Source organism: Phalacrocorax carbo, chromosome 7, assembly GCF_963921805.1.
Source record: "Phalacrocorax carbo chromosome 7, bPhaCar2.1, whole genome shotgun sequence".
Lineage (NCBI taxonomy): Eukaryota > Metazoa > Chordata > Aves > Suliformes > Phalacrocoracidae > Phalacrocorax > Phalacrocorax carbo.
In genome coordinates, this window is record NC_087519.1 from 24281860 (window position 1) to 24309244 (window position 27385).

At 44.4% G+C, this 27385-nt stretch overlaps 1 protein-coding gene across 5 annotated transcripts in view; it reads right to left on the reverse strand.

The window, feature by feature from the left end:
- The window catches only part of ZNF592 (zinc finger protein 592), a 45612-nt gene that overhangs the window by 2957 nt on the left and 15270 nt on the right, over positions 1-27385 (reverse strand). For 2 of the 5 annotated variants that reach the window (XM_064456959.1, XM_064456958.1), the window contains exons 4-9: positions 13446-13624; positions 9814-9990; positions 8853-9009; positions 5687-5965; positions 4182-4294; positions 485-620 (exon numbers count right to left, since the gene is read on the reverse strand). In XM_064456959.1, coding sequence (XP_064313029.1) covers positions 485-620; positions 4182-4294; positions 5687-5965; positions 8853-9009; positions 9814-9990; positions 13446-13624 — 1041 coding nt within the window. Of the gene's footprint in view, positions 1-484; positions 621-652; positions 2089-4181; positions 5184-5686; positions 5966-8852; positions 9010-9813; positions 9991-13445; positions 13625-27385 lie in introns of those variants that run through there. The other 3 variants (XM_064456960.1, XM_064456963.1, XM_064456962.1) reach the window with 3 other exon arrangements.

The window sequence follows — 27385 nt, forward strand, 5'->3', positions numbered from 1 at the left end:
TTGAAAAAAATTACATGGTCCTATTTAGGAGGAACGCAGTTCTCGTAGGTAACAGATCTAATAAGTATTTTAAAAGATAAAAGATATATTTTGTTACTAGCACAAAAAGCAAGGGAGAAGGAGAAAAAATGCACCAGGCTCATGAACAGAGTGGCAGTGGTAAAACAAGAGTAATAACAAACCTAAATTAGACCTGGTTACAAAGTAGACTGCAAAAAGGCCAGTAAAACACAAGGCCTCACATTCAAGAGTATTTTGAAAAATGCAAGATATGTCACCCTGGTGCTTCTGCAGCACAGCTGCACTTTCAGTTCTGATCCCAACACTGCCAGAGAGAAGCAAATGATGGAGTTGAGGAGGGGAAAGAAATCTGCCCTGTGGACAACAGGGCTTGACTGCCACAAGGCTGTGGTTTGACATAACACCCCAAGTGAACAGCTACTCGCCAGGTACATTTATTTTTCAATGAAAACATATCAGTTACTTCTGCTGTGTCTCTCTCTGGAGCTTTGGCTTTGGCCATCTGGGACAAGTCTGGGTTTTTGATGCCGTGCATGAGGCTGATGTGATTCTCCAGCATGAATGGCTGAGGAAATGTCTGATTTTCATCTGTGCAGTACCTTGGAAATATAAAAAGGAAGAAAATTTATTAGAGGAAATGCCCAACTGTTCATTTCCATCCAAACAGCTCCTTGTTATGTGTCAAACCAATAGATGTCATTGGAGACAGACGCTGGTGAGTAATGTACTATCAGATTACCAAAATATGCAATAAATCGTTATTTTAATAATAAAACATTTCCCTTGAGAGATACCAGAACAGTTTAGAACTTACCACGCTAAGAATGAATGAGAGTGAAAGTAGGGCACGTCTTATTTACAGTACAGTACTAAATAAATACAGGAACTAGTGGAGATCAGGTCCATGGTGTACATGCTACACAAGTCCAAAATAAATAATCAAGGCGGAAAATGCATGTGAGAAAAACGACTCTCACATGAGAGACCCAGGCTCAGAGGGACCTCATGAACTGTGTAACACCAAGGAGGGCTGCAGCAGAACCAGGTGCTGCACCCTGTGCTCCCAAGCACGAGTGTAGCCTCCCATTCACAAGACCATGTGTCTCAAAACACACTTAAAATTCTTACAAAACTGCTGAACTTCCATCTTTGATAACCATAACTTAGACAGAAGCATGCACAAATGCATCATTTACATGTAACAATTCATGTTAAAACTTGGTAGGATTCAAGAGCTGCCAGAGACTGTGATTAACGTTTCAAATGCAGGTGTGAAGGGCTATGTGCCATTGTTAACCTTCACTCCCGGATGACCGAGATCTACTGGGAATAAGCCCCCAGTCTTGCAGACACATAAACCACCCCCCTGCAGCATGGTGAAGTACACTGAGGTCTCTGTTAGCAATTGGGAAACCCAATATTGACTTTGTACTCTTCTGCTGCCTGTCAGCACAACATGGGGAGGGTCCATCAGCTACATATCGACCCGAGCAATGAAGCAAGTATGACCAGACTTCTCTGAAATGCACAAATGGCAGCTGAAATGTAGGCAGCAAGGGGTGAAAAGCAACAGAGAAGAGATGATGTGTCTCTGGGCAGCTAAGACATCTTTTAAAAGGAGAGAAGATTCCTACTGATCTTCCAGTAACTAGATGGAAATTAAACAACAATGAGTAATGATGTGAAAATGCAGACCTGCTCATTGAATACTTCTGGTTTTAAACAGGAACCGCTTAGATGATACATCAATATTTAATAATGATGAAATTTTTCTCCCTCATGGAGGAAAGATGAGAGGTTATTAAGTGGTATTTATTAAAAATAAACAAGTTGAAAATCAAGTGTTCCAGTTTATCCTTAAGACTTGGAAAATAAGAGCAAGTTCTCATAACAATAACCAAGTGAATTATGAAAGAAAATAGATAAAACATCAGAATATTTTGCAATTTGTCTTAATTCAGAATTCTTTTCACATGAGCAGGGAAAGATGCTTTCCTAACCTGAATTACTCCAGTGACAAGCTTGGCAGGAGGGTGTTCAAGAAAGTCCTCCACCACTGGTTTCTCCCTATAATTTTAACACATGCAGAGACCTAAGCAGGGCAAGGGGAGAAGGGGAAATCACAGCTTGAAATGTTAGAAGCCAGAGGGAGGTCACCTACAAAACAGTACGCTGGAGTCAGAAAAATACGCAATTGTCAGATCAATGACAAATTTACTCATGCTTCACATGTAAATCCAGGAGAAGAGTGTGACATGAAGTTAAGGTGTCAAAACCCCTGAAGGGAATAACAGGTGAGACTCATAGAAACTGCCTGGTGGGAAGAAGGAAAACAGACACCAGCAATCAAGGGAAAAGAAAAGGAGCAGCAGAGATCCGATGCTTTACAGAGCGTAGAAAGGAGCTGAAGAGGAATTCAAAGAGATGGGAGGATTTGCAAGGAACAATCACAGAGGAGGTTTTTAGAACAGTGCTCTGGACAAACTAAGAGGGATCAAAGGAGAGACTGAACAGAAGACCTCGGATCCAACAAAGAGCAGCTGTTGGAGATGCTGGAACAAGTATTTCAAGAAAGAGGTTTCATTTGAAGAGTGCTGTGATTTCGGTAAGTCTCCCACTACAATGATTAAGGAGAGTGCAACCACTGTCCAATTAAGTCTTCATCAGTAGATTTTGAGAAGGAGCAACTACAAACTTGAGAATTAAACACAACCACAATTCATTTGAATTTCTAGCTGTGTCTTCTCCGCTGTAAACATGGCATGACCATAGGCCCTTGGGTGAAGCAGTGGACCCACAACTGTGTGTCATTCTGAAAAGTAATAGACAAACTGGACCCTAGGTCCTGTACAAGCTAATGCGTACAGTAGGCTGGCACGTCCCAGGTTGCTAGGTATTTCTGTACAAAGCCTTCTTCCCAGCTAGGCCTTATGTTCATTTTGATTCTGATACACTCCACTTTGAAAACAACTGGTCCAGATAGAATAGATTTATACAGAACAGGTGCACATAACTCCAAAGACCATCACCCACAAACTTAAAAGTGTAATGAAACACTCTGGGACCCAAGGTTTCATCTTCTCCAGAAGTTCCAAGTCTGAGAACAGTTAGAAGAAATGGAACATTTAGAAGTCCTGGCTGAAAAATGCACCAGGAATGCATTTGTATCAGGCCCCAGTGGTGTTGCCAATACCTTATCCATTTGCTAAAAGCTATTTTGGTTCACTAGGCAGTCCAAAGAAATAAAGTACATGAGGGATGTACTCTTCAAGAGGGGCTTTTCATAACTTAAGTGCTGTAAAGTGACAACATGCTCTTCAGAAACACTTGCATTAAACCAAAATTTTAGTTAAATAAAAAAAGATCCCCCAACCTACATCACTGCAAACTTCCCTTCCAACACAAATGTGCTTAAATTCTGTTTCAGAAGGATGTCTCAGAATGAGAGAGGAAGCAAGTCTGCAGGGTCACTTGGCATACGATTTATTCTGCAATGGCAGATAAGAATGCAGCAGTTGTAGAGGCGGTTTTGTAAGAGCTAGGCTTTGTCCTGAACTGAGACTGTATTCACAGTAAAAATACATTCACCAGCAATGATTTTCATTCACTGATGATTTACATAGTTCATCTGAAGTCTCCAAATCCATTCTCCAACTTTGAGGTGCATCTTCCCAAATCCAGCAGGCTTAATTCTCCACTGCCCTTCAGCTTGTGCAGTCAGTTCTGCCCATGTAAAGTGGTGGCAAGACCCACCCAGAGCAATGGCTCTGATTCTTAGGACTTTACACACCTTTTGTACAATTTTTTCATGGGGAAGGCACAAGAGTGCCTCATGACTACACCAACCATGGAGCAGTGAAAGACTGGCCCAATATTTTATTGGCTGTTCCACAAGGCTGCACAATGTAATTCTCATTTTGCAGCTGCAGATCTCAAATCAAACCTTACCCTAAGTTTCCAAAGGGCATTGTGCTGTCAAAAGCAAGGACTTATTTTAGCCACCAAGTCTCTCATGTTTAATATATTCTTCTCTCTCTCCCTCAGTAACTTACAGCATGGTGTAAGTAGGAGCAGACATGACCTATTACAAAGGGCTTCCAAACTTGAAGGATTAGCCTGTCATTGAAAACCAAATTTGAAAAGTGGCATTCAGTACGTACCAGCAAGTATAAACTTTCTTTGCTGTGTCGTGATTATTGCGGATGTGTCTACGCAGACTGTTGGAGGCATTAAATGAGCGTTCACACTGTCGACAGGGATATCTCTTCATAGACTAGCAGGAGAACAGAAATACCTTTTATTAACAGGGAGATGTAAGGCACTGACTGGATTCTAACATTCCCATGCTCTTTATCTGGACCTTACCTCTCAGGTGCAAAAAATCCCTCTTCCACTGATAAAGATCACTGAGATTTTGGGGTCCCACTTATACTCAGCCCAACAGTTGGCTAATACCAGCACTTGTTTTATAAAAACCAGGAGTAGTTAAAGCACATGCTTGATTTTTTTTTAATAGGAATTGCATTAGCTGCTTCTCCTGTGGACACATTTCACTAGAGGACCCTCTCCAGAATTAATTCAGTGGAAGGTCCCTTCTGCCCCAGAAGAAGGCATGTCCCCAGCATGAAGTACAAATCCACTTACCCTTTTCTCTCCTCATAATTCAGCACAATAGAAGGGCAAGATGTTAAAGAGCATCACATGGTCCTGCTTGTTATCCATTTATCATAGCTGCATCCCCTACGCAACTAGCCTCTTCCTTTTCCTACAGTCCTTTGTATAACCTGCATGCATCCCATTAAAAATCTTCTTAGACTTGATTAGTGAATACATATATGCATTGAACTTAAATATTTGGGAAGTTTCCTACTTCTATAGAATTCAAATGGGAGAATCCAGCATGCTCACCCTGCCCCCATCTTCTTCTCTTGATATTTATCAAATGGACAATCCAGCACTCCCCAAGTCAGGTTAGAAGGAATCAAAGATGATGATCCAGATTTTCACAGCCTCTGCTCATGGCACTCAAGAAGTGTATCAAACAAGAAGTCCTGATGCCAAAGTACTAAGAAATCTGGCCGCACACAACATCTTGGCCTATGTTCTGCCAGTGAGCAAGGTTTAGCTTGACAGAAGTAGGTCAAGGCAACACAAGGCTTGAGCTGGATGAAACCATCAAAATTGAGATTTACAGTTCTTATAATGATAGCTCTGCACACTGCGTGAGTCTGTTACTCTTCCCCACTTAGATGCAGTGATATCTACCAAACAACACAACATCATTTACAGGAACTGTAGGTCCTTCTGTAACTGTTGAGTGTAGATAGTTTAGATCAGACTGTTGAATCAGCAACTGGAGAAGACATGACTTGCCATCCACTTACCCAGATAAGCCAAAGAGGAAGCCTGGCAATAGATGCAGTGGAAGAAGGAACAGCAAAGAGGATGAGGTACGCAGGTTGTAGAGCATACGATCAAGGACAGAAAGTGTGCTTACAATGGGCTACATCTGTTGGGTTTTGTTTTTTTTTCTGGCCCTGAGCATACTCCTCAGTAAGCTGGCAAACAGATTCTCGGTTTCTTTTTGCCCCAAATATTAACAATTATCACTTTTTTGCTAAAAATATCTTGTTACCTAGTTGAAGTGTTTCATCTGAGTCCTTACCCTTCCATGACTTCTCTTCATGTGGGACACATAGGTTTCCCGATCGGGGATCCACTGTGAACATTCCTTGCAAGTCCAACCAGTTCTTCTCAGTCTGGACTTGGATTCAGGATTATAGCCTTCCACCCTCATGTCCTTCCTAAGCAGAGGGGAGTGGGAAGTCCCATTGGCTACTGACAGCTCCTTTGGTGGGGTATGAACCTGGTTCCTTGATGCCTTCTCAGTCTTCTGTCGCAAGTTTGAGAGCTCCTCAGTATTTTGGGGGACTCCATGAACACCCTGGATAACAATAATAATGGAATCACACATAACATTTACATGTAATTCATATCACACACCTTTATTTATAAATAAATAACATTTATTATTTAAATAAATCATTTAAGCTCCTGCTCCCCTGAAACTGTATGCTGATGTCTTGCTCCTGCATATCTTCCCATTTCCCCGCAAAGCCAGCTCTGGTGCTTTCCCCAGCAAAAGAATTTCCCACGAAACATGACGCTTTTGTTCCTTTATTTACGTTTCCTGCATGACAAGAGCAGCTCCTTGGTGCTGCCTATTCAACATCTTGGATGAGCTCTGAGAGCTCTACTTAAACAGGGAAGATGTACTGGAAGAGAAATGTTAACTGTCATTATTTCAAGAGCCTAAGCCCTAAAAACACATTGTTTTGGTAAGCTCTGAATGCGATGTTGCTGTTATCTTGGGGGCTCCAAAGCTGCTTCATCTTTGCTCAAGGAACAGGAAGAGACAACCTCTCATTTTCTCCAACCCTACTTTCCTCAATTCCACAATGCCTATCATTATTTACATTTTCACGGTTCAAACCTTTGCTCTTGACAAATCAAAGCAAGCATAAAGCCAGAAACCAGCCTTTTAAGGAATACGTCTCCAGGCTCTTTGGTTGTTCAACAGGCCAAAATCCAAAGTCCCCAAAAAGTTATTTTAACAAAGAAAATTGAACATAAGGAAAATAATCCAGAAACAAAGAGCTGTGGGAAAGCAAAAGCAAATAAAATAGCAACATACCAAAGAAACCTCAAGAAACTCCCCTAGGAGCAAAACCATTCATCCACACAAAAGGATAATTTAAAGGTTTAATTGTACGCAGTAATTAATAATGGGTAAAGTTTCAACATACAAAGGCCCCAGGCCTTTGGAAGTCTTTCTGTGGGTTAGACACCAAACAGGCTTCAAAACACAAGGTCTCATCTGAGATGCCTGTGTGCTTTGCACCTGATCCAGCTGATGTCCCCAGAAGCTCTTTCATGCAATGGCAGGTCAATGACGGCTGTGCTCCACAGCACTGCCAGCTATTTAGGGTAACACAAACACTTCACCTTTCTCCCCATCTGGAAATTTCAAGAGTGTTTTATGAGCAAAGAGTACATTAGTACCCAGTACTCCACTCCTCCTGTTATTGCACCACGGGGGGGGTGGGGGGGGTGGGGAGAGCACAGTAGAATGAACTGTCTTCTCTGCAGAATCAATAACACGAACCAGACCTTCTAACTCCTACTCTTACCCTTTCACAATGGAAAGCCAGGAAAGACGAGAAGGCACATGGTTTCTTTACTTTGCACGGAGGAGTAAATTAGACAGCACCTCCTATAAACTCTATACTGCATAAAGGAGTGGGATCTGATGGGACAGGAGATGTGTTAGTGCAATTACTACTCTGCCGCAGCCAAAAAGCCTTCTTCAGTTTGCATATCAAGGACCTGTTGATGGCCAAATACAGTCTCATGGTTAAAAGACGAAAGTTTTGTAGTGGAGGTGTCAGGGTGCTGGTGCACAAACTGCTCCAGGCAGGTCCCTAGGGGTGGGATTTGCAAATAAGCCGCAATAAATTGTGTACCTCAGCTCAAGTCTGTCTTTCAGCATTGGGGTTGAATGCCTCTTTGAAGGTCCAAGCCTTAATCTCAACTCTATTTTCCCAGCTATAATACAGGAAGATTAGCAATCATCAACTTCACAGGAGGGCTTCAAATTTTAATTCATTATTGCGTGGCAAGCTTTTCCAGATTTGCAAGTTAAAGGCATGGGGGAGAGAGCAAAGAAGTAGTTTTGAATGGGTTCTGCTTTTAGGAGTGAGCTAATGAATCTTCTTGCTTGTTAAGTGTAAGTATAAACAAAATAAAGTCACTGATTAAAAAAATTATGTCACTTTTTTCCAAATCAAAGGGAAATAAGACTTTGCAAGGTCTTTCTTCAGAATGCCATCAAGAAATCTGAGAGGACTTCCACAGCAGTGTTGTTAGACACTGTACATAGAAACATACTGACTAAGACAACAGAAAACTGCAGCGCTTGCACATTCATGGGATAATCAGATCTGCAAGTCCTCACACGCATCCCGCTAGAAACCACCACCAAATGGACAATAACCAGCTTTTCATATGTATAAAAGAGCGATGAATGATAGCGAGATTATTGCAGTGCCTACTGCAATATGAGCTGTTACTGAAGGAGGGCAGCTTCAAAGCACTCTCCAGACAATCATTTCCACCAAGCTTTGGGGTTCCACACAACTATCCATTTCAGACCATCTTCTGGGAGAAGCCTGAGTGGTGCCAACTTGGATGTACACAACGCAGGGGTCCCACCTCCCAAAGGGTGGCACCTCTGGGGTAATCACTTCTGCTGCTGTCCCTCTGCTCTTGCAGTCTGGTGTGGTTCTGCAGGCAAATGGAGCAGCCAGGGAAGTGGAGTGTTAAATGCCACACAGCCTCTCTCTGAGGAAGCTGCAAGGAGGCCAAAGCTCTCTAGGTGGGCACCCAAAAGAGGGAGATTCAGCTTTCATTATATAAATTGAGTAACACTGCAGGTAGAGAATACTTTACCCTGTCTCCCAGCCAAAGATAAAGCTTCTGCCCCGGTTTAATCTCTTCCTTGGGTTTAATACAGAACAGTTAAAAATCAAGAAGATATACCCGTAGAAAACAAGCCTTTGTCATAAGGTTAAATTATATATAGATGACAGTAACTGCCTGCATTATTACCAACTAACACAAAATGCTCCACTGATGTTTCCAGATAATACTCTTCTACTAATATATTCCTCAAGAACCTTCCACTTCAACCAATTTCCTCACACAGTTAATGTAAACTCTTTGTGAACACAAAAAATGGGACCTAGTATCAGCAAGTGGTGGCAGTTACCTACCTTAACGTGCTGCATTAACTGCTGTTTCTGCATATACACCAGCTGACACTGTGGGCACTTAAACACTCCCACTAACAACTTGGTGTTCTGCTGGAAGTGCTCTTGCAGCAGCTTCTTCTTGTTAAAGATGGTCTCACAAGAGCATTTGTAGATCACCCTGGAAAAGTTAAAAAAAAGTACACTCAGTCTCTCTTCATTAGTTGTCTTAAGAAGACAGTGGAAAAAGTTATCTCAGCAACTTCAGAAAGGGATGGGCTTCTGAGGAGGGCTGCGCTCTCAGCATATTGTCAACACACACCCACGTGGACAACTGAACCATTAACTCAATTGGGAAGAACAACAAAATGCCTCAGGCACATACCACAGCTTTCTAAAAATAAGTTTACATCTATGCATATGCATAACTACCTATGTGTGTGTGTGTGTATGCGTTGGTAAGTGCAGACAGATGGGAACAAACTCAAAGTACACTAGCTAGCTACATGTTACTTTCAATCCCACCTTTCCACAGTTCCTCCCTTAAAGCACACATTTTTGGCAGTAGCTTGGAGGGGAAAGATACAGAGTGCAGAAACAGGAGGTTTCTTTCTAGTGATTTTGGGGGGCATCACTGCATGGCATAACTCTCCTCTTCCTTTCGAATGCCAGATGCAGCAGTTACCCTGGAGTCATCTACCAAGAGATGCCACTCTGGGTCCTGCTGGACAAAGAGGTGACAATTAAAATCCTTTTACAGATATTCAGCTCTTCTCTGCCCAAACTCCTCTCCTTCTACCCAAGGAGACCGTGTTTGTACCAAGGAGAGCACGCTGTGGCTCAGAACAGACCCCTGCCAGCAGACAAAGTGGCAGTTCTTCTTCTCATGTGAGGACAGAAACAGAAAATTGAAAAAACTTTGGAGGGAAACAGTGAATCCTGGAGCTACCCAGCAAAGGAAAAGAGATAAAACCAAAATCCTTACTGAGTAGTCTTGTGAGGCTCTGCTGGGTGCTGGCTGGTCATGTGAGCCATGGTGCTGTCAGCCGACTTGAAGGCCATTGGGCAAAAAGAACACTTGTGGAAGACTTCGCAGTGTTTCTCATGGATGTGCACTTTCAGCATGGCAAGGGTCATGAAGACAACTCCACAATGGATGCACCTGGGGGGTGAACAAAGAAAGAGCCAAGTTACAGCCACAGTGTTGCTTCCAACATGCATGCAAAGTGGCGCAGATAGAGGTATGGTGGGTCCTCATTTGCTCTCTTGAATATCAACATGGAAGAGTCAAGGAGGAATACGATACAGAATTCACAAGCTGGGCAGATCTCACAACTAGATGTTAGTGACGAGCAAACAAGATCTATAAAAGAAGCCTTCAGAGACTAAGACTATAACAACCCAGAAAGTATAAAGGAAGATGTGGTTCAGCAAAATGTATCTGTGAAAGCCAATTCCACCACAAGTACAAGTGAAGAACTAAAGCAATAGTATCTGATGAGATCTCCGGGTAGCAATGAACAGCATAAATACCAATTAGTACCCAGTACAAAATAAACAGAAAAAGAATATTCAGCTAGGAAATCTTCAGTAACCCTGTACAATTACTTTTCATACTCCACTAAACACTAGAAAATAATGACAGCAACAGCAAAGATACTGAAAACAGCAACAGAAACACCCAAGGAACTGATTAAGCTCATTAAAATCATTAAGATACAGGTGTTGCCTGGATAGTACTTGTCTGGGAGCTGGGGGGATGCTCCAGGAGGAGAGAGAGGAAAAAGCAGAGGTTGCATATGGAGCCAAAGGACGCTTCTTGGCAGCTGAAAGTATAAACCCAGGGCCAGGAGAACCAGGGTCACCCCACCAGTCCCAGCCTCTCCTGCAGCAGGCCTTGCCTGACACTCCCCTAGGATGGCAACAACTGGCAGCCACACTATATTTAGCTTTAATACTCTTCCCAAGCACCCACCCACCTGCTGTGTTCTGAGAGAAGCCACACACCAACACTACAAGGGCACACGGGGATGCAGACACCTACCGTCACCTGCCTCAGCCACGCCAGCTGCAGGGTTTACCATCCCCACAGGAGCACCTACACTGATCCAGGACCAGAACAGCCTCTCCTAAGAAGATTCAATCAAAACAACTAACGGCAGATCTCCGCTTAAACCAGTCCTGCACATACACACTAATTAGCAGAATAAAGATGATGGAGGGTGTCAGAAGCTTGCCATATAATCTCTGCAAATTTCAAGTTCTGCTATCATCTCCCCAGCATGGGGGAATGATTTACAAGTGAAGACTCTCAGATGGCCTCAGGGCAAGGAACGGTGGCATAAAACTCTTGGAAAGCATCCTTTGAGAGAAGATAAAGCTACATGATGTTGTCTTAACCCCCTGAACATTTCCTATGCTGTCACCTTCCAGCCCCTCAACTCTCTAAATGGCACTGAGCAGGAAAACAAGTCCCAGATCAGTCGGAACAGCTGGATGGTGCTTGGAAAACGTGGGGAGGTGACACTTGGAGCCAAGTGGAAAGGAGCACTTAGGACAGGTTTGCTGATTTTAATTTTTAACTGCAGAAGACCTTTCTCATTTTCAATGTAATCACTAGCCATGACTAAAATCCAAATAAAACAATCTTACTCCAAACTTAATTAAATGCATTGGGGTATTAGCAGAAGAGGAGACAGTAAGGACTGATCACAAAACCAAAGCCAAACTTATGCATCAGAAATTCCAGAAGAACAGGGATATAGTGAGAAGCTGCAGAAGTCAAGCTGACCCTGGGAAGGATTCAAAAGAACTCCTCAGCTTTTCAGCTCTGTGAGTAACAAAAGTGAAAGAAAAGAAGTAAAGTCACTACGTGACCACAGGACAGATGCCACGGGTTATCTAGATGCAGTTCTGCAACTAAAATTTATTTCTTCTGTTTTCAACAATGCCAGTGACATCAACCCCACAGCAGAGACAGGCGAGGTAACAAGGATGGCACAGTCAGAAGTTCACCTGTCTGGTGGACTCAGTTTTCACAGATGAGTCTAAGCAGATGTGAATTAGAGAAGAGATTAAAGAAATTTAGCTTCTAGAGAAGCTGAGTAAACCTAAAAAATCCGTATGTATCATTCCTGAGTTCAGTCTTGGTTTAGATCTTCATTAATGTCCCGGGCACAGAAAGCAGATATTTGCTAATGATATCTGAAGACGGATGGAAGCTCTTGTTGCTGACACAGATTAAGGCATCATAAAGATATTACTGTAATATATCTGGAATGAATAATGTTTTTAAAAAATGCCAGGTCATACACTTAAGAGTCAGGACCAAGCTCTGCTGTATCCTGTGAGCCCATCAATTGGAAAGAGAGGAGAAAGGACTTGCACTGGACCACTGCTAAAAGACTGAGCTTCCTACATAATGCAGCCCAGGCCAGCGTAACACATTGAGATGCTGATGGGGATGCTGCACAAGCTGCTCAGCAAGATGACACTGTGTCTGCATTTGGGATTCTCAGGTGCCAGTGAAGTCCAAAGAACTGAACCATACCTGTGGTTAGTTTTTCTGACATCTACTCCACTCCCATTTTTCCATCTCAGGGAAACCTTTTTTTCTTCCAGCTTTCCTCCTTCTCTCAGATTAACTCACTTTCAAACAGCCCAAGTATCACAGCCATTTAATTTGCAATGGAATTAATTCTTTGTTGTGGGCTGTGCCCTCAAATCAGATCCCACATGAAACCCCCTTATCTGCATATAATTAAATTCGGAATTGGTTTGTTATGTATCTTGTCTCCACAGTTGAAAGAAAAAGCCCTTGAAAACCTAAGTGTGATTTCAGAACAAACGACACAGTGGAGGCTTCCTGAATCTGCAGACATCTTAAAAGAACAACTCCAAGAGCAGAAATTGCCCTATTAATTTTAAATTTCAAAATATTTAGTGGCAATCAGAGAAAAACCCGAACTTTAAGGAATCTTTAAAGGTCACCTAGTCACATCTCCCAAGTAAATATTCTGCATCTTAAGAGCTGTGCTTCAGCTGAGGTAATCTAAACGTGCCAAGAAAAGGCTTGTAGGGAAAAGAAATGTCTTTTATAAAAGAATCAATTTGTTTAGAGAGAAGACAACACACACACATACACACCACCACATCCAGAACCTCGGGAGCCTTCCTCCATCTGTCTCAGTTCATAAGAAGCGGTTGGAGAGTTCTAGGGGGATATAAGAAAATAATCTATGCCCTTCTTGTGAAGGCACACATCCCTCAGTCCATTTTTACTGGCATAAATATAAGTTAAACCTTAAAGAGATTTCGAGAATTAAGATCTGCAGTCTTTTTATTGTAAATATCAATCCTGAGAGGCCCATCTGCAACACAAGTGTCTTTCAGCTTAAAGCTGCCTCAAAGTAATTTCTGCTTTCAGAAACCTTCTCTTAAATCCATTTAGTAATTACCCATTTCAAATATGTTTTGTCATGCAGAAAACCATCCCAGGCCCAGGCTACATCCTCTGCTACATTTCTGCTGTAAGGAAGACACATTTCCAAAGATCTAAATCCAAGTTTCCCGCTCCCTCTCACCATCTTGGCACAGAGCCACTGGAGCCTCACAAACCTGAATCCGACTTTGCGGGAGTAATGCAGGCAGTTCTCCTTGACGTGAGTTTGGAAATAGGCAGAGCGGCAGACAGCTCCGCACTCCGGGCAGCAGTACGGAGACTTGTGAGCGTGGATCCTCTGGTGAGCGCAGTAACTGCACTGGTTGGGCAGCATCATCTGACACACTTGACACGTCTGATGGAAGAAAGGTTACATTAGTTATTTATTCTCTATTTGCTTTTTCCATCCCCTAATTCACCCTAGACAATTTTCAGGTTTAGAGGAAGCTCCAGCACATTCCTCTAGTATTAGCATTAACTCTACAAAGCTCTTTGGCTAGCATCCTTATCATCTTTTTCCACAGCAACCCTAACAACTTCCAAAATTAGCCATTCCCGATGACAGTATCCATTCTTAAACCATGTCCTCTGTGGTTTATTTTCCTTTTTTCCCCAAAAAAAGGAAAAAAAAACCCTTTTACCTGTTAGCTCTGAAGATATTCTGCGTGGTCACTGCTTTCATTTCAGCATTAAGGCACTTGAGAAGGAAAGCATGTTTCTCAACAAGACCCTGTCCCCCACCAAAACCACCCCAAAAAAGCAGGAAAACTTCATTATACCCCAACTCGAAACCCCTACTGCTGAACGCAGTGCAGTCCTTCCCCACCAAACCCACAGTTGTGTCTCTTGCAAAATTTCTTTGGACCAGATGAAATCTGAACTTTCAAAAACCACAAACCACATGTGCTATGATACTCTTGCAGAAACTTCTTGATAATTAGAAATGATGCAAAGACTCTTTCTCTCCCTGTTTCTGCACCCTTTATGAAATCCATTTTCTTCCCTGCCCTTAGAAGGGCCTAACTGACTAGCAATACAGCTTTGCAGAAGCAGCATCATTTACGAGGCTTGTAAAGTTTTTTATGCGGACCTATCATCCCAGTTTCAACAGATGTCAAACCTCTGCTCCCTTTCACAGGCATCTCAACTCTTCCGTATTGCTTCAAAGCCCAGGAGGGGCTCATCCCCTGCAGGATGCATGTTACTTGATCCTAAGCAGGAGTAGAGCTGAGTAGATACCAGCCCTCTGGCCTTGAGCCCTCTAGGAGCTCAAAATCTCTTCTGTCATTAAAAAACCCATACAAAATTACTCCTCTGCTCCTAACTCTAGCTTAAGAATTAACTACAGCATGCAGGTAATTATGGATTATCAAATCAGGTAATTTAACTACCTAATTTCTTCCGCTACAGTTAAAGAAGGTTATGAGGCTCATTAGATCAGAGGTGGTGAGAAGTTGTGCCAGAGGGTACGTCTGCATGATCAAACAAACCTTTTAACATAGCATGTGCCCACACAGATGGACCAAACCAAGTCCTGCAGATGTCACTGCTGGCAACCAGGGTAGAAACCCAGGACAGAAGCCTCTAAATCTAACAAAAAAAGTAAAATAAAATTAAGGGCCAACTCCATTTTCTGTATCGCTATTTCATGCAGCATGTCTGTGATGTTCCACTGTGTAATGTCCATCAAGCAACTGTCAAAAACACTGGAAGTAATAGAAAGCATCATGTATAATAAAATGCAAAGCTATGACAAACCTGAAAAGGTTCATGGGGGGGAATTAGGCTCTCCTAAGAGCAAACTGCAGAAATTGCCAAAACACATCAAAAGCCTCACACACATGACCTGAGACATGTTGCAACTTTAGAGGAGAAAAGGTTTCCCTAGGAAAGACAGAAATGGGTGGAAGAAACTGTATTGTAGGACCCCCACGCATGCACCCAAATGCAATTTAAATAAACTCAGGAGCATTTCAGCACTTCCCCAAATACCAAATAAGCCTCCCAATTTCAGCAAAGAAAAATAGCACTACTGAGCCACGGTCTGAGCCATGAAATATAAACGGGAATGGGAAAATGGGAAATAGAAAAGCCCCCAGGACCACTCTGTGAGCAGCTGAACGGGACCTTAAATTCTCCAAAGTTCTCTCAAATCTCCAAACAAGAGCTACAAGAAGAAATTAATGTTTAGAACAGTTTTATTGTGTTTTACGGCATTTTTTTTTTCTAACTGGATTTCAATTTGCAATGGGAAATTCAGCTTCTTGGCATTGTTAAAACAGGACTCCTCTTGCTTTGATCTCGCTTAATATTTAAGGCAGACTTGGCACAACTCAGTTGAAAGCACCTTTGTCCTTGTAGCTTAGCAAGAAACGCTTTCTCTCCAGATCCTGCCTTGTCAAAGCCAATTTAGTTTTTATTTTAAGTCTGCAAAAAGACTGTTTGGGGCTCATCTCTTCCTCCCCAGTATGCCATACCCACTGCCCCCAAAGGCACCCTGGCAATTGGCACACATTAAAAACATGCATTTTCACTGCTGTGTGTGCCTGTGCCGGATCCCAAATATGCCAAAATTGCCTGATATTTAATGGGCTCCGTGCCTGGGCACTGTTGCCTGGGGATGTGCAGGCTATGACAGAGGAGCAGTGAGCTCCCATCACCTCCCTCATTATGTGAAAGGCTCAGCAGGGACCAAAAATATGCTAATGCAGGGCAGAAAAATTTGGGGGACAGCTAGCAAGAGGCATCAAAACTAGTGGTTACCTTCAGGCTCTGCAGGAACAGGAAGCCTGCCAGACAGTGCGTACACAATATGGGAATAAAAAGCAAGACTCGGTGAGGATAAGGCTAAACGAATTTATTGCATCTGCAGATGCTAGGGAAGAAGCTGGAAGGGTTCCCACGCTGACACCATGCTCTGCAGGGAGGGCACAAAAAACCCCAGCCCTAGCCTCTGAGTTCAGATCGTCTTGTGGAAGAGACAAGAAGTTAGGGAGTAAACAGACAAAATGAAGAGTGATGAATCACCAGGATAAATCAGTAAGAGTAAGGACAACTGTTATCTTTAACCAGCATTACTTCAGTACTTGGGAAAAGTCAATGCAGTTTCTCCCTTCCTGCTTCATGAACCCATTTGAGTTCTCCACAGGTGTCAACAACCATATCGGTAAGGAAGATCTGACCTGCAGATGGCTCAGGCTACCTGGATTTCCAAAATGGTTTTGCAACACCCCTCACTAAAGGTTTTTAAGGAAAGTAAGCTGCTGTGGCATAAGAGAGGGAGGGTTTTTGCATGGATAAATACGTAGAAGAAAGGAATAAACAGTTTTTTGATGGAGGAAGGTCCCAGGATGTTCTGCTGGGATTTGGGCTCTTCAAAATACTCTCAAAGTATCTGTGAAAGACAAATGAGCAGTAAAATGGCAAAGACTGATGAACATAGCCCAGTAACTCAGTATGTTACAGATAAGGGCTGATCACGAAGAACTGCAGGACTGAGCAACTGGGTGATAAATTGGCAGGTTATGTTTGTCTATTGAATCAACCGAGGAATGCAGTAGAGTAGAACAGGTTCAGTGGATGAAAATAATTATAACCAGCATCTTTATGTTCATGCTCCTCCTTTTTTAACAGATCGCCAGAAATTCTGCCCAGTGTTGAGGAGGGTCTGCTGATCCATTTTACACCAGGAGCTGCTGCGTTTATCAGGAGCAAAGGGGCAACTGCATGTGGGCTCCCCCAGCGAAGGCTTCATCTTGGATACAGAGTGGCTTTTTCTTTTGCAACTATTCTGCTTTGTATGAGAAATTGTAACTTGGTTCCAGATGTCATATTTTTATCTCTCTCCTAGTTTTCCATGACTTTTCAAAGAAGTCTGGCAGCAATTTGAGACATTCATTAGTCAGTTATTTCTAAAGCATGTTAACAGGATATGAATCTGAGTTGTGTAATGTCTGTGTTGTTCATATACTCCCATAACCTACACTTGAATCAAGAGTTATTTATTACAAGTTTTCTTTAATTCCAGTTTGCCTGCCACATTTCATTTGGGCTTTTCTTCCAGAAGTCACATTCACACACGCACACACACACACAAAAATGCTCAGAAGCTCAGCCGTTTCAGAACGCTTGATTTTATTCCCATTTTTAATTATTAGCTTCTTCAGAAGGGGGGAAAAAAATAGAGTACTCACTAAAGTAGAGTGAAGGTTGAAAAAACATACTGCTCCAAAAAAGTTCGTCTATTAAACCCAAACCTGTGGCCACAGAGGAGTTTGCAAATCAGGATATTTATAGTTAACACACAGTTTTGCTCTGGAAAGTGCCTGCGTGGAGGCAGTGCTGTTAGCCTTTCTCTTTCATTGAAAGGACTGACTACACAACTCAGCATCAGATTTGATCCATTTGTAAGCATGTTTTCTTCTAACCATGGGTGGTGCAAAGCACCCCAGGTCAGAGATTCAGAGCAAGCTCCATCTTCTCACACAAGTGTCCCACCAAAATTCCTGCGGCCAGTTTTCTCGCCCAGATAAAGCCTGTGAGCAGCAAGGGCACGATCCCCATCAATGCACCACTGAAAGATGAACTCAGGGCACAAAACTCTGCTTTCACTCACTCCCAATGCGCAAGTGGAAAGGGAAGTGGCTTCAGCACAAGCAAAGAAACTTTACATTGGTTTTAGAGTCTCTTTGCTGAGAGTTAAGTGATGTTGATTAAACTCACGACTATTTAAGAGATGGCCCCAGATTACAAGGGTCCTCCTTGATATGATCATCATGTAGCTTCAGCTAAAAATATAGGATTGCACTGACCTTAAGGGATGGGATCAGGGCTATGAAAGAGGGAAAGGTTCATAAGCCTAATGATCTCTAAATTTAAAAAAAATTCTAAGGACTCAAAGTGAAACAGTTAGAGGTGAACAGAAATTATATTTTTAGAATGTAAATGTTTTAAAAAGTGCTTGTCCTTTACATATTCAAACCAAAAATTCCCTACCAGTGGTGCCCCAAAGCCCCAGTTCTTCCCAAATCCAGCCTTTTGCAAGCTTTAATTTTTCTACTTTAGGCAGACTGCAGGGGCAGCCGATACTTCTGGCAGCTGAGGGATCACAGGCAGTTAGAGATTAGCAGCGTGCTTCTGCTATAAAAAAAAAATAGTGCTGAATTACTACTTAAAGTTAACCTTTAACTTTGCATTAGCTTTCACTTACTGCCTTACTGGGATAAATGCCAGCAACCTGCATCCTTCAGTGTAGATGCTCCAGTGTGTACCAGTGTGATGTGCTGGCTCTGGCAGCACGGCTGGTCTCAACATCTTCATCTCTGCAACTTCATGCTGCCCTCCCCCAACTCCCACCAGTACCACTGTTTGCTAGGCCACGCTAAAGTCAAGATCCAAATGCTCGGAGGATTATTTTTTACTTTGTTTATTTCAACAATCCTGTTTACAATGCTGCTACAGAAAATTTTACCAACGTTCAGCAGAAGTGGCGAGCAGAAAATTTATTTTCCTGTCATCATGATAACTAAACTATACTACTCCCCAGGCTCTCCTTAAATCAATAGGCATCATTGCATTAGCACTTTCAAATTGTAGATAAAAAAAACCCTAAAACAGAAACTCCAGATTATTAATTTTAAGAACAAAAATCTAGAAACAAACTGATACCCTAAAACCAGTGCATTCAAGTTTCAGTGACAGCATACGTGTCAAGTCCAGTCTTAATGTAGACGTTTAATCCTAATTAACACCTACAGACTCTTACATTATCATACCCAAGCACAGTAAAGATATTTTCATTTCCTTGGTTACAACTGCCTATTTTAAGAGCCAATGCCACTGAGGGAGTCTGTTTGGCCTTCAGCCTAAAGGACATGACCACAAGATACCCTTCAATGCAAAACTTCTCCCATCCATTCTCTCTTCTGCTACCTCCAGCTTACTCTCTGTCACATCTATTCATCCTCAGCCTCATCACTGCATCCCACCTCCTCCAGTAAACCTTGCTCACTCTCATTTGTATTCCTGCACCTCACTCACTGCCCAACACTCCCAAACCTAGCATCCTCCTCAGACCTTCACCAAGACCAACTCCTACACACACATCTAAATCATCCCAAGATGCCAGGGTACTTAAGCCTCAATAAAATAAAGCATTCAACTAAAACCTTATTCCCTGGAAATTGAGGTTGTTCAATAAAGACAAAATACATTGCTGTGTATGTGGAGAAATCCCTAGCTAAAACATCAGTGTACACCTAGAAACTTGACAGTTTTAGGAAACAGAATGGAATTGCAATGGAAAAAACCACTCATATCACACATCTTGGACAATGATGCACCAAATAAGCTTAATTCTGAATTTCCTCAGTTTGCACCTCTTTTCTGTTTATGATTTCAGCTGTAATTTCAAGAATTTCAGTTTCCACATCTTTTCTTCTGACCCACTGTATTGGGTTTACGTGGCAAGGTTTTGGTAGTGGGGGGCTGCAGGGGTGGCCTCTGTGAGAAGACACCAGAAGCTGTCCCCATGTCAGACAGAACCAGCTCCAAGATAGACCTGTTGTTGGCCAAAGCTGAGCCCATCAGCAATGCTGGTAGTGCCTCTAGGTAACATATTTGTCATGGTTTAGCCGACAACTCAGCCCCACACAGTTGCTCGCTCACTCCCCCACCAGTGGGATGGGGGAGAGAATCAGAAGGGTAACGCTTGTGGGCTGAGATAAGAACAGTTTAATAATTAAAATAAAATTTAAAAAACAACAACAAAAATGCAATGGAAAAGAAAACAACGAGAGGTGTGAAACCTGGGGGGGGGGGGGATAGGGGAGGAGAGGGAAGGGGAATGAACCACCAAAACAAACCGCACGTGACGCAGCCACTCACCGCCCACCGACCCGACACTGCGCCTCCCTGAGTCACAACTGCCCCCCCGCTTAATATACTGGTCATGGTGTCACATGGTATAGATTGAACATGCCATTGGCCAGTTGGGGTCAGCCGCCCCCACCATGGCCCCGCCCCTCCCAGCCAGAGCAGGAAGCTGGAAAGGTACCCGACCACCACAGTGAAGAGAATTAACCCCTTCTCAGCCAAAACCAGCACAATATTTAACAAAGGGGAAAAAATGCTGTGAAGCAGCTGGGAGAGAAGAGTGAGAATATGTGAGAGAGACAGCCCTACAGACACAAAGGTTGATGAGGAAGGAGAGGGAGGAGGTGCTCCCAGCACCAGAGCAGAGGTTCACCTGCAGCCCACAGTGAGGACCATGGTGAGGCAGGCTGTGCCCCTGCAGCACATGGAGGTTAATGGTGGTGGAGCAGATATCCTCCCGGCAGCTTGTGGAGGACCCCATGCTGGAGGTGGTGGATGTCCCCTGAAGGAAGCTGCAGCCCATGGAGAACCCACACTGGAGCAGGCTCCTGGCAGGAGCTGCAGCCCATTAAGAGGAGCCCATACTGCAACAGGTCTTCTGGCAGGACTTGTGACCCCATGGGTACCCATGCTGAAGCAGTCTATTCCTGAAAGACTGCACCTCATGGAAAGGAGACCACGTTGGAGCACTCTGTGAAGAACTGCAGCCCGTGGGAAGGACCCATGTTGGAGAAACTGGTGGAGGACTGAATCCTGTGGGTGGAGCCAACCCCATGCTGGAGCTGGGAAAGAGCATGAGGAGGAAGAAGCAGCAGGACAATGTGTGATGAACTGACCACCCCCATTCCCCGACCTCCTGCACTTCTTAGGGGGAGGAGGTGGAGAATGCAGGAGTGAAGCTGAGCCTGGGAAGAAGGGAGGGGTAGTGAGGGGGTGGTGTTTTAAGATTTGGTTTTTATTTCTCATTATCCTACTCTGATTTGGCTGGCAATAAATTAAATGGCAATATTAAACCCTCTGCTCTTCCCACTACCCCGCAGGGCTTATTGCTATCCATCTGTCAATTGCGATGCCCATCTCGCAGCCTCTCAACTCTGCTTCTTCCTTCTGATCTTGCACTTCTTTGTGCCTTGTATCCCATCAAAGACAGTCCCACAGCTCTTCAAATACCAGTTTTGCTATGATCTTCACCAATCACTTTGGGTTTTCACCGATTCTCTTCCTACTTGACCAACGGTTTATTTGCTAATCCCAACTCAAAGATTTCAGCTCTTGCTCCAGAAGGAAGACATAGAGTAAACTCCTCCACTCCTTGCTTCCAACAGCCTCTCTTAGGCCCCATCACTACCAGTGGCTTCTTGTTTCCTGGGATTTCATAACTGGTTTATGCCAAATGAATGAGTGCCTGCCACCCAAGGGACAGTCCCAGAATCACAGAATCACAGGTTGGAAGGAACCTTCGGAAGTCATCTGGTCCAACCTCTGCTCAGATAGGGCCACCTAGAGCCAGTTGCCCAGGAACATGTCCAGATGGCTTTTGAATACCTCCAAGGATGGAGACTCCACAACCTCCCTGGGCACCTTGTGCCAGTGCTCGGTCGCCATCACAGTCAAAAAGTGTTTCCCAATGTTCAAAGGGAACCTCATGTGTTTCAGTTCGTGACTGTTGCCTCTGGTCCTGGCACTGGGCACCTCTGAGAAGAGCCTGGCTCCATCCTCTTTGCACCCTCCCTTCAGGTATTTATATGCATTGATGAGATCCTCCCCAGACCTTCTCTTCTCCAGGATGAACAGTCCCAGCTCGCTCAACCACTCTTAACATATGAGGTGGTCCAGCTGCTTCATCATCTTGGTGTCCCTTTGCTGGACTCTCTCCAGTATGTCCATGTCTCTCTTGTACTGGGGAGCCCAGCGCTGGACAGAGCACTCCAGCTGTGGCCTCACCAGTGCTGAACAGAGGGGAAGGATCACCTCCCCACATCTACTGGCAACACTCCTAATGCAGCTGGGACACCATGTGCCTTCTTTGCAGCATGGCCACATTGCTGGCTCCCGGTCAACTTGGTATCCACCTGTCATGGTTTTAGCTGGGATAGAGTTAATTAATGTAGCTGCCTTGGAGATGGACAAAATGAAACAGCTGTCTACCTTGCCTGGCCTCTCGAAGGACCCTTCTGTTGTGGGGTTGCTGAAGGTCAAAGAACAACACGTGCCGATCGCCACCACAACAGTGCATAGGCGGCAATATCGCACCAACAGACACTCTCTGATTCCCATCCATGGGCTCATTCATCAACTGAAGAGCCAAGGAGTGATCAGCAAGACCCACTCACCCTTTAACAGTCCCATATGGCCAGTGCGGAAGTCTAATGGAGAGTGGAGGCTAACAGTAGACTATCGTGGCCTGAACGAAGTCACTCCATTGTTGACTGCGGCCATGCCGGAAATGCTAGAACTTCAATACAAACTGGAGTCCAAGGCAGCCAAGTGGTATGCCACAACTGATATCGCTAATGCATTCTTCTCAATCCCTCTGGCAGCAGAGTGCAGGCCAGTTTGCTTTCACTTGGAGGGGCGTCCAGGACACCTGGAAGCGACTGCCCCAGGGGTGGAAACACAGTCCTACCATTTGCCATGGACTGATCTATAATACTGTGGCACAAGGTGGAGCTCCCAAACACCTACAATACATTGCTGACAGCATCGTGTGGGGCAATACAGCAGCAGAAGTTTTTGAGAAAGGAGAGAAAACAGTCCAAATCCTTATGAAGGCTGGTTTTGCCATAAAACAAAGTAAAGTTAAGGGACCCGCAGAAGAGATCCAGTTCTTAGGAATCAAATGGCAAGATGGTCATCATCAGATCCCCATGGATGTGATCTACAAAATAGCAGCCATGTCTCCACCAACTAGCAAAAAGGAAACAAAAGCTTTCTTGGGCATTGTGGGTTTTTGGAGAATGCATATTCCACATTACGGTCTGATCATAAGCCCTCTCTGTCAAGTGACCCGGAAGAATGATTTCAAACAGGGCCCTGAGCAACAACAAGCCTTTGAACAGGTTAAACAGGAGATAGTTCATGCAGTAGCTCTCGGGCCAGTCCAGGCAGGACAAGATGTAAAGAATGTGCTCTACACTGCAGCTGGGGAGAATGGCCCTACCTGGAGCCTCTGGCAGAAAGCACATGGGGAGACCTGGGGTCGACCCCTAGGGTTTTGGAGTCGGGGATACATGAAGGGGTTTGAGCGGCTTCAGAAGTGGTTGGTACTGAAGCACAGTTGCTCCTGGCACCCCGACTGCCAGTGCTGAGCTGGATGTTCAAAGGAAACGTCCCCTCTACACACCATGCAACTGATGCTACATGGAGTAAATGGGTTGCACCGATCACCCAGCAGGCTCGAGTAGGAAACCCCAGTTGCCCAGGAATCTTGGAAGTGATTATGGACTGGCCAAAAGGCAAAGACTTTGGAATATCACCAGAGGAGGAGGTGGCACATGCTGAAGAAGCCCCACTGTATAACAAACTGCCAGAAAATGAGAAGCAATACGCCCTGTTCACTGATGGGTCCTGTTGTCTTGTGGGAAAGCACCGGAGATGGAAGGCTGCTGTATGGAGTCCTACATGACAAGTAGCAGAAACTGCTAAAGGAGAAGGTGAATCGAGCCAGTCTGCAGAGGTAAAGGCCATCCAGCTGGCCTTAGACATCACTGAATGGGAAAAGTGGCCAGTGCTCTACCTTTATAGTGACTCCTGGATGGTGGCAAATGCCCTGTGGGGCTGGTTACAACAGTGGAAGCAAAGGGCAGCGCAGAGGCAAACCCATCTGGGCTGCCGCACTGTGGCAAGATATTGCTGCCTGGGTAGAGAACCTGGTTGTAAAGGTATGTCATGTGGATGCTCACGTCCCCGAGACTCGGGCCACTGAAGAACATCGAAACAACCAGCAGGTAGATCAGGCTGCCAAGATTGAAGTGGCTGAGGTGGATCTGGACTGGCAGCATAAGGGTGAACGATTTACAGCTCAGTGGGCCCATGACACCTCAGGCCATCAGGGGAGAGGTGCAACATACAGGTGGGCTCGTAATCGAGGGGTGGACTTGACCATGGATGTTATTGCACAGGCTATCCACGAGTGTGAAACATGCGCTGCAATCAAGCAAGTGAAGCGGGTAAAGCCTCTGTGGTACGGGGGATGATGGCTGAAATATAAATATGGGGAGGCCTGGCAGATTGACTATATCACACTCCCACAAACCCGCCAAGGCAAGCGCCATGTGCTTACAATGGTGAAAGCAACCACTGGCTGGCTGGAAACATATCCCATCCCCCACGCCACTGCCCGGAACACTATCCTGGGTCTCGAAAAACAAGCCCTGTGGTGACATGGCACCCCAGAGAGAATGGGGTCAGACAACGGGACTCATTTCCGAAATAACCTCATAGACACCTGGGCCAAAAAGCACAGCATTGAGTGGGTGTATCACATCCCCTATCACGCACCAGCCTCTGGGAAAATCAAAAGATACAATGGACTATTAAAGACTACACTGAGAGCAATGGGGGGTGGTACATTTAAACACTGGGATACACATTTAGCAAAGGCCACATGGTTAGTCAACACGAGGGGATCTGTCAAGCGAGCTGGCCCTGCCCAGTCAGAACCCTTACGTACTGTGGCAGGGAATAAAGTCCCTGTAGTGCACATAAAAAATATGTTGGGGAAGACAGTCTGGGTTCTTCCTGCCTCAGGCAAAGGCAAACCCATTCATGGGATTGCATTTGCTCAAGGACCTGGGTGCACTTGGTGGGTGATGCGGGAGGATGGAGGAGTCCGGTGTGTACCTTAAGGGGATTTGATTTTGGGTGAAAACAGCCAATGAACTGAATAATATGCTGTTAATTGCTATATAATGTTTTATGTCATCACTACTATGGTTGCTATATGCCATATCAATGGTATCATGGTGGGAATCTCCCAAACTAATAATAATTTAAAAATGAACTTTCAGTTGAACCAAGAAAAGTGCAGCAGTGATGGAACAAGGACTAACAGTGCAGGGGTGATGGAACGAGGACTGACTTCAGCATGCAACAATCCAACACCCTACACAGCACCTCTCTGAAAGACTCTTACAATAGATGGAACCCAAAGTCATGGACTAAATGAACTCAATAGACATTTCACAGACATTTTACAGGGGTGGTCCATAGACTAGGGGAATGATAAATGAAATCTGTACATTCTGTTAAAGGATGAGAAGGCAGGTAGGCATTATTGAAATTCTATTGGACAGTATGGGACCTGAGGATGATGTAAATTATATGGAATAAGGGGTGGATACTGCCACAGTTTTAGCTGGGATAGAGTTAATTTTCTTCACTCTAGCTGGCATAGTGCTGTGCTTTGAACTCAGCATGAAAAAAATATTGAGATAACATACAGATGTTTCAGCTGTTGCCGGGTAGTGCTTGTACTAGTCAAAGACTTTTCCAGCTTCCCATGCTCTGCCGGGTGCACAAGAAGCTGGGAGGGGAGGGAGCACAGCTAAGAGAGCAGATTCAAACTGACCAAAGGGATATTCCATATCATGTAACATCATGCCCAGTGTGTTACTGGGGAGGAGCTATCGCAGCTCGGGGAGGGGCAGCGTTGGTCGGCAGGTGGCGAGTGGCTGTATTGTTTGTGTTTCTGTGGGTTTTTTTTCTTCTTGTTTTCCTTTTCCATTTTATTATATTATCATTATTGTCATTATTATCATAATCATTATTATAATTATTATTTTATGGTAATTATTGAACTGTGCTTATCTCAACCCACAAGTTCTTTTTCTCTTCCGATTCTCTTCCCCATCCCACAGGGGTGGGGGAGTGAGCGAGCGGCTGAGTGGTGTTTAGTTGCCAACTGAGGCTGAACCACACCACCACCAGGACCCCCAGGGCCTTTTCTGCAGCACTGCCTCCCAGCAGGGTGGCCCCCAGCATATACTGCTGAATGGAGTTGTTCCTCCTGAGGGGCAGGACATTGCACTTCTTGTTGAACATCATGAGGCTCCTGTTGGCCCGTTTCTCCAGACTGCCAAGGTCCCTCTGGATGTCAGCATGACCCTCTGTTTTACCAGCCACTCCTTCCAGTTTTGTGTCATCTGCAAACTCACTGAGGGTACGCTCTACCCCATCATTGAGATCATTAATGAAGATGTTGAACAGGACTGCACTTAGTACTGACCCCTGGGGTACACCACTAGTTACCGGCCTCCAACTAGACTTCGCACCACTGATCACCACCCTCTGAGCCTGACCATTCACCCAGTTTTCAATCCACCTCACTGCCTGCTCATCCAGCCCATACTTCATCAGCTTCTCTATGAGGATCCTATGGAAAATAGCATCAAAAGCCTTAATGAAGTCAAGGTAGACAATATCCACTGCTCTCCCCTCATCTCCCAGGGCAATACTTTCAGCATAGTGGGTTACTGGCTCAGTCAAGCATGACCTCCCCTTGGTAATCTATCCTGATTATCTTCACATCCTTCCAAGTGCCTGGAAATGGTTCCCAGGATTAATTGATCCATCACCTCCCCAGGGACTGAGGTGAGACTGATCAGTCTGTACCTTCTTGGATCCCTCTTCTTGCCACTTTTCAAAGATAGGAGTGATATTTGCTTTCCTCCAGTCTTCAGGCACCTCTCCTAATCACCATAATTGTTCAAAGATTATCATGAGCAGCTTCGCAATGATATCCGCCAGCTCCCTCAGCGCTCATGAGTACATCCCATCAGGGTCCATGGACTAGCATATGTCCAGTTTAAGTATTCCTTGACCAGTCTCCAGGTCCTTATATTCCCAAAGGCTGATCCTGCTAGTAAAGACTGAGGTGAAGGAGGCATTCAGTACCTCAAGCCTCTTCCATGTCCTGTGCAGGCAGGTCCCCACCCTATTCAGCCACATTTCCCCTAGTTGTCCTTTTGCTACTTATCTACTTACAAAAGCCCCTCTTGTTGCCTTTGACATCCCCACCAGATTAGATTCCAGGTAGGCTTTGGCTTTCCTACATCATCGCTGCATACTCAGATAGTGTCTCCACTTTCCTCCCAGGTTACTTTTCCCTGCTTCCACCTTCTGTACACCCCCTTTTTAAGTCTGAGCTTTGGCAAGAGATCCTTGTTCATCCATGCACGCATTGTGGTGTTTTTACATGACTTGCTGTTTGTTGGGATGGACTGCTCATGAGCACCTCTCATCC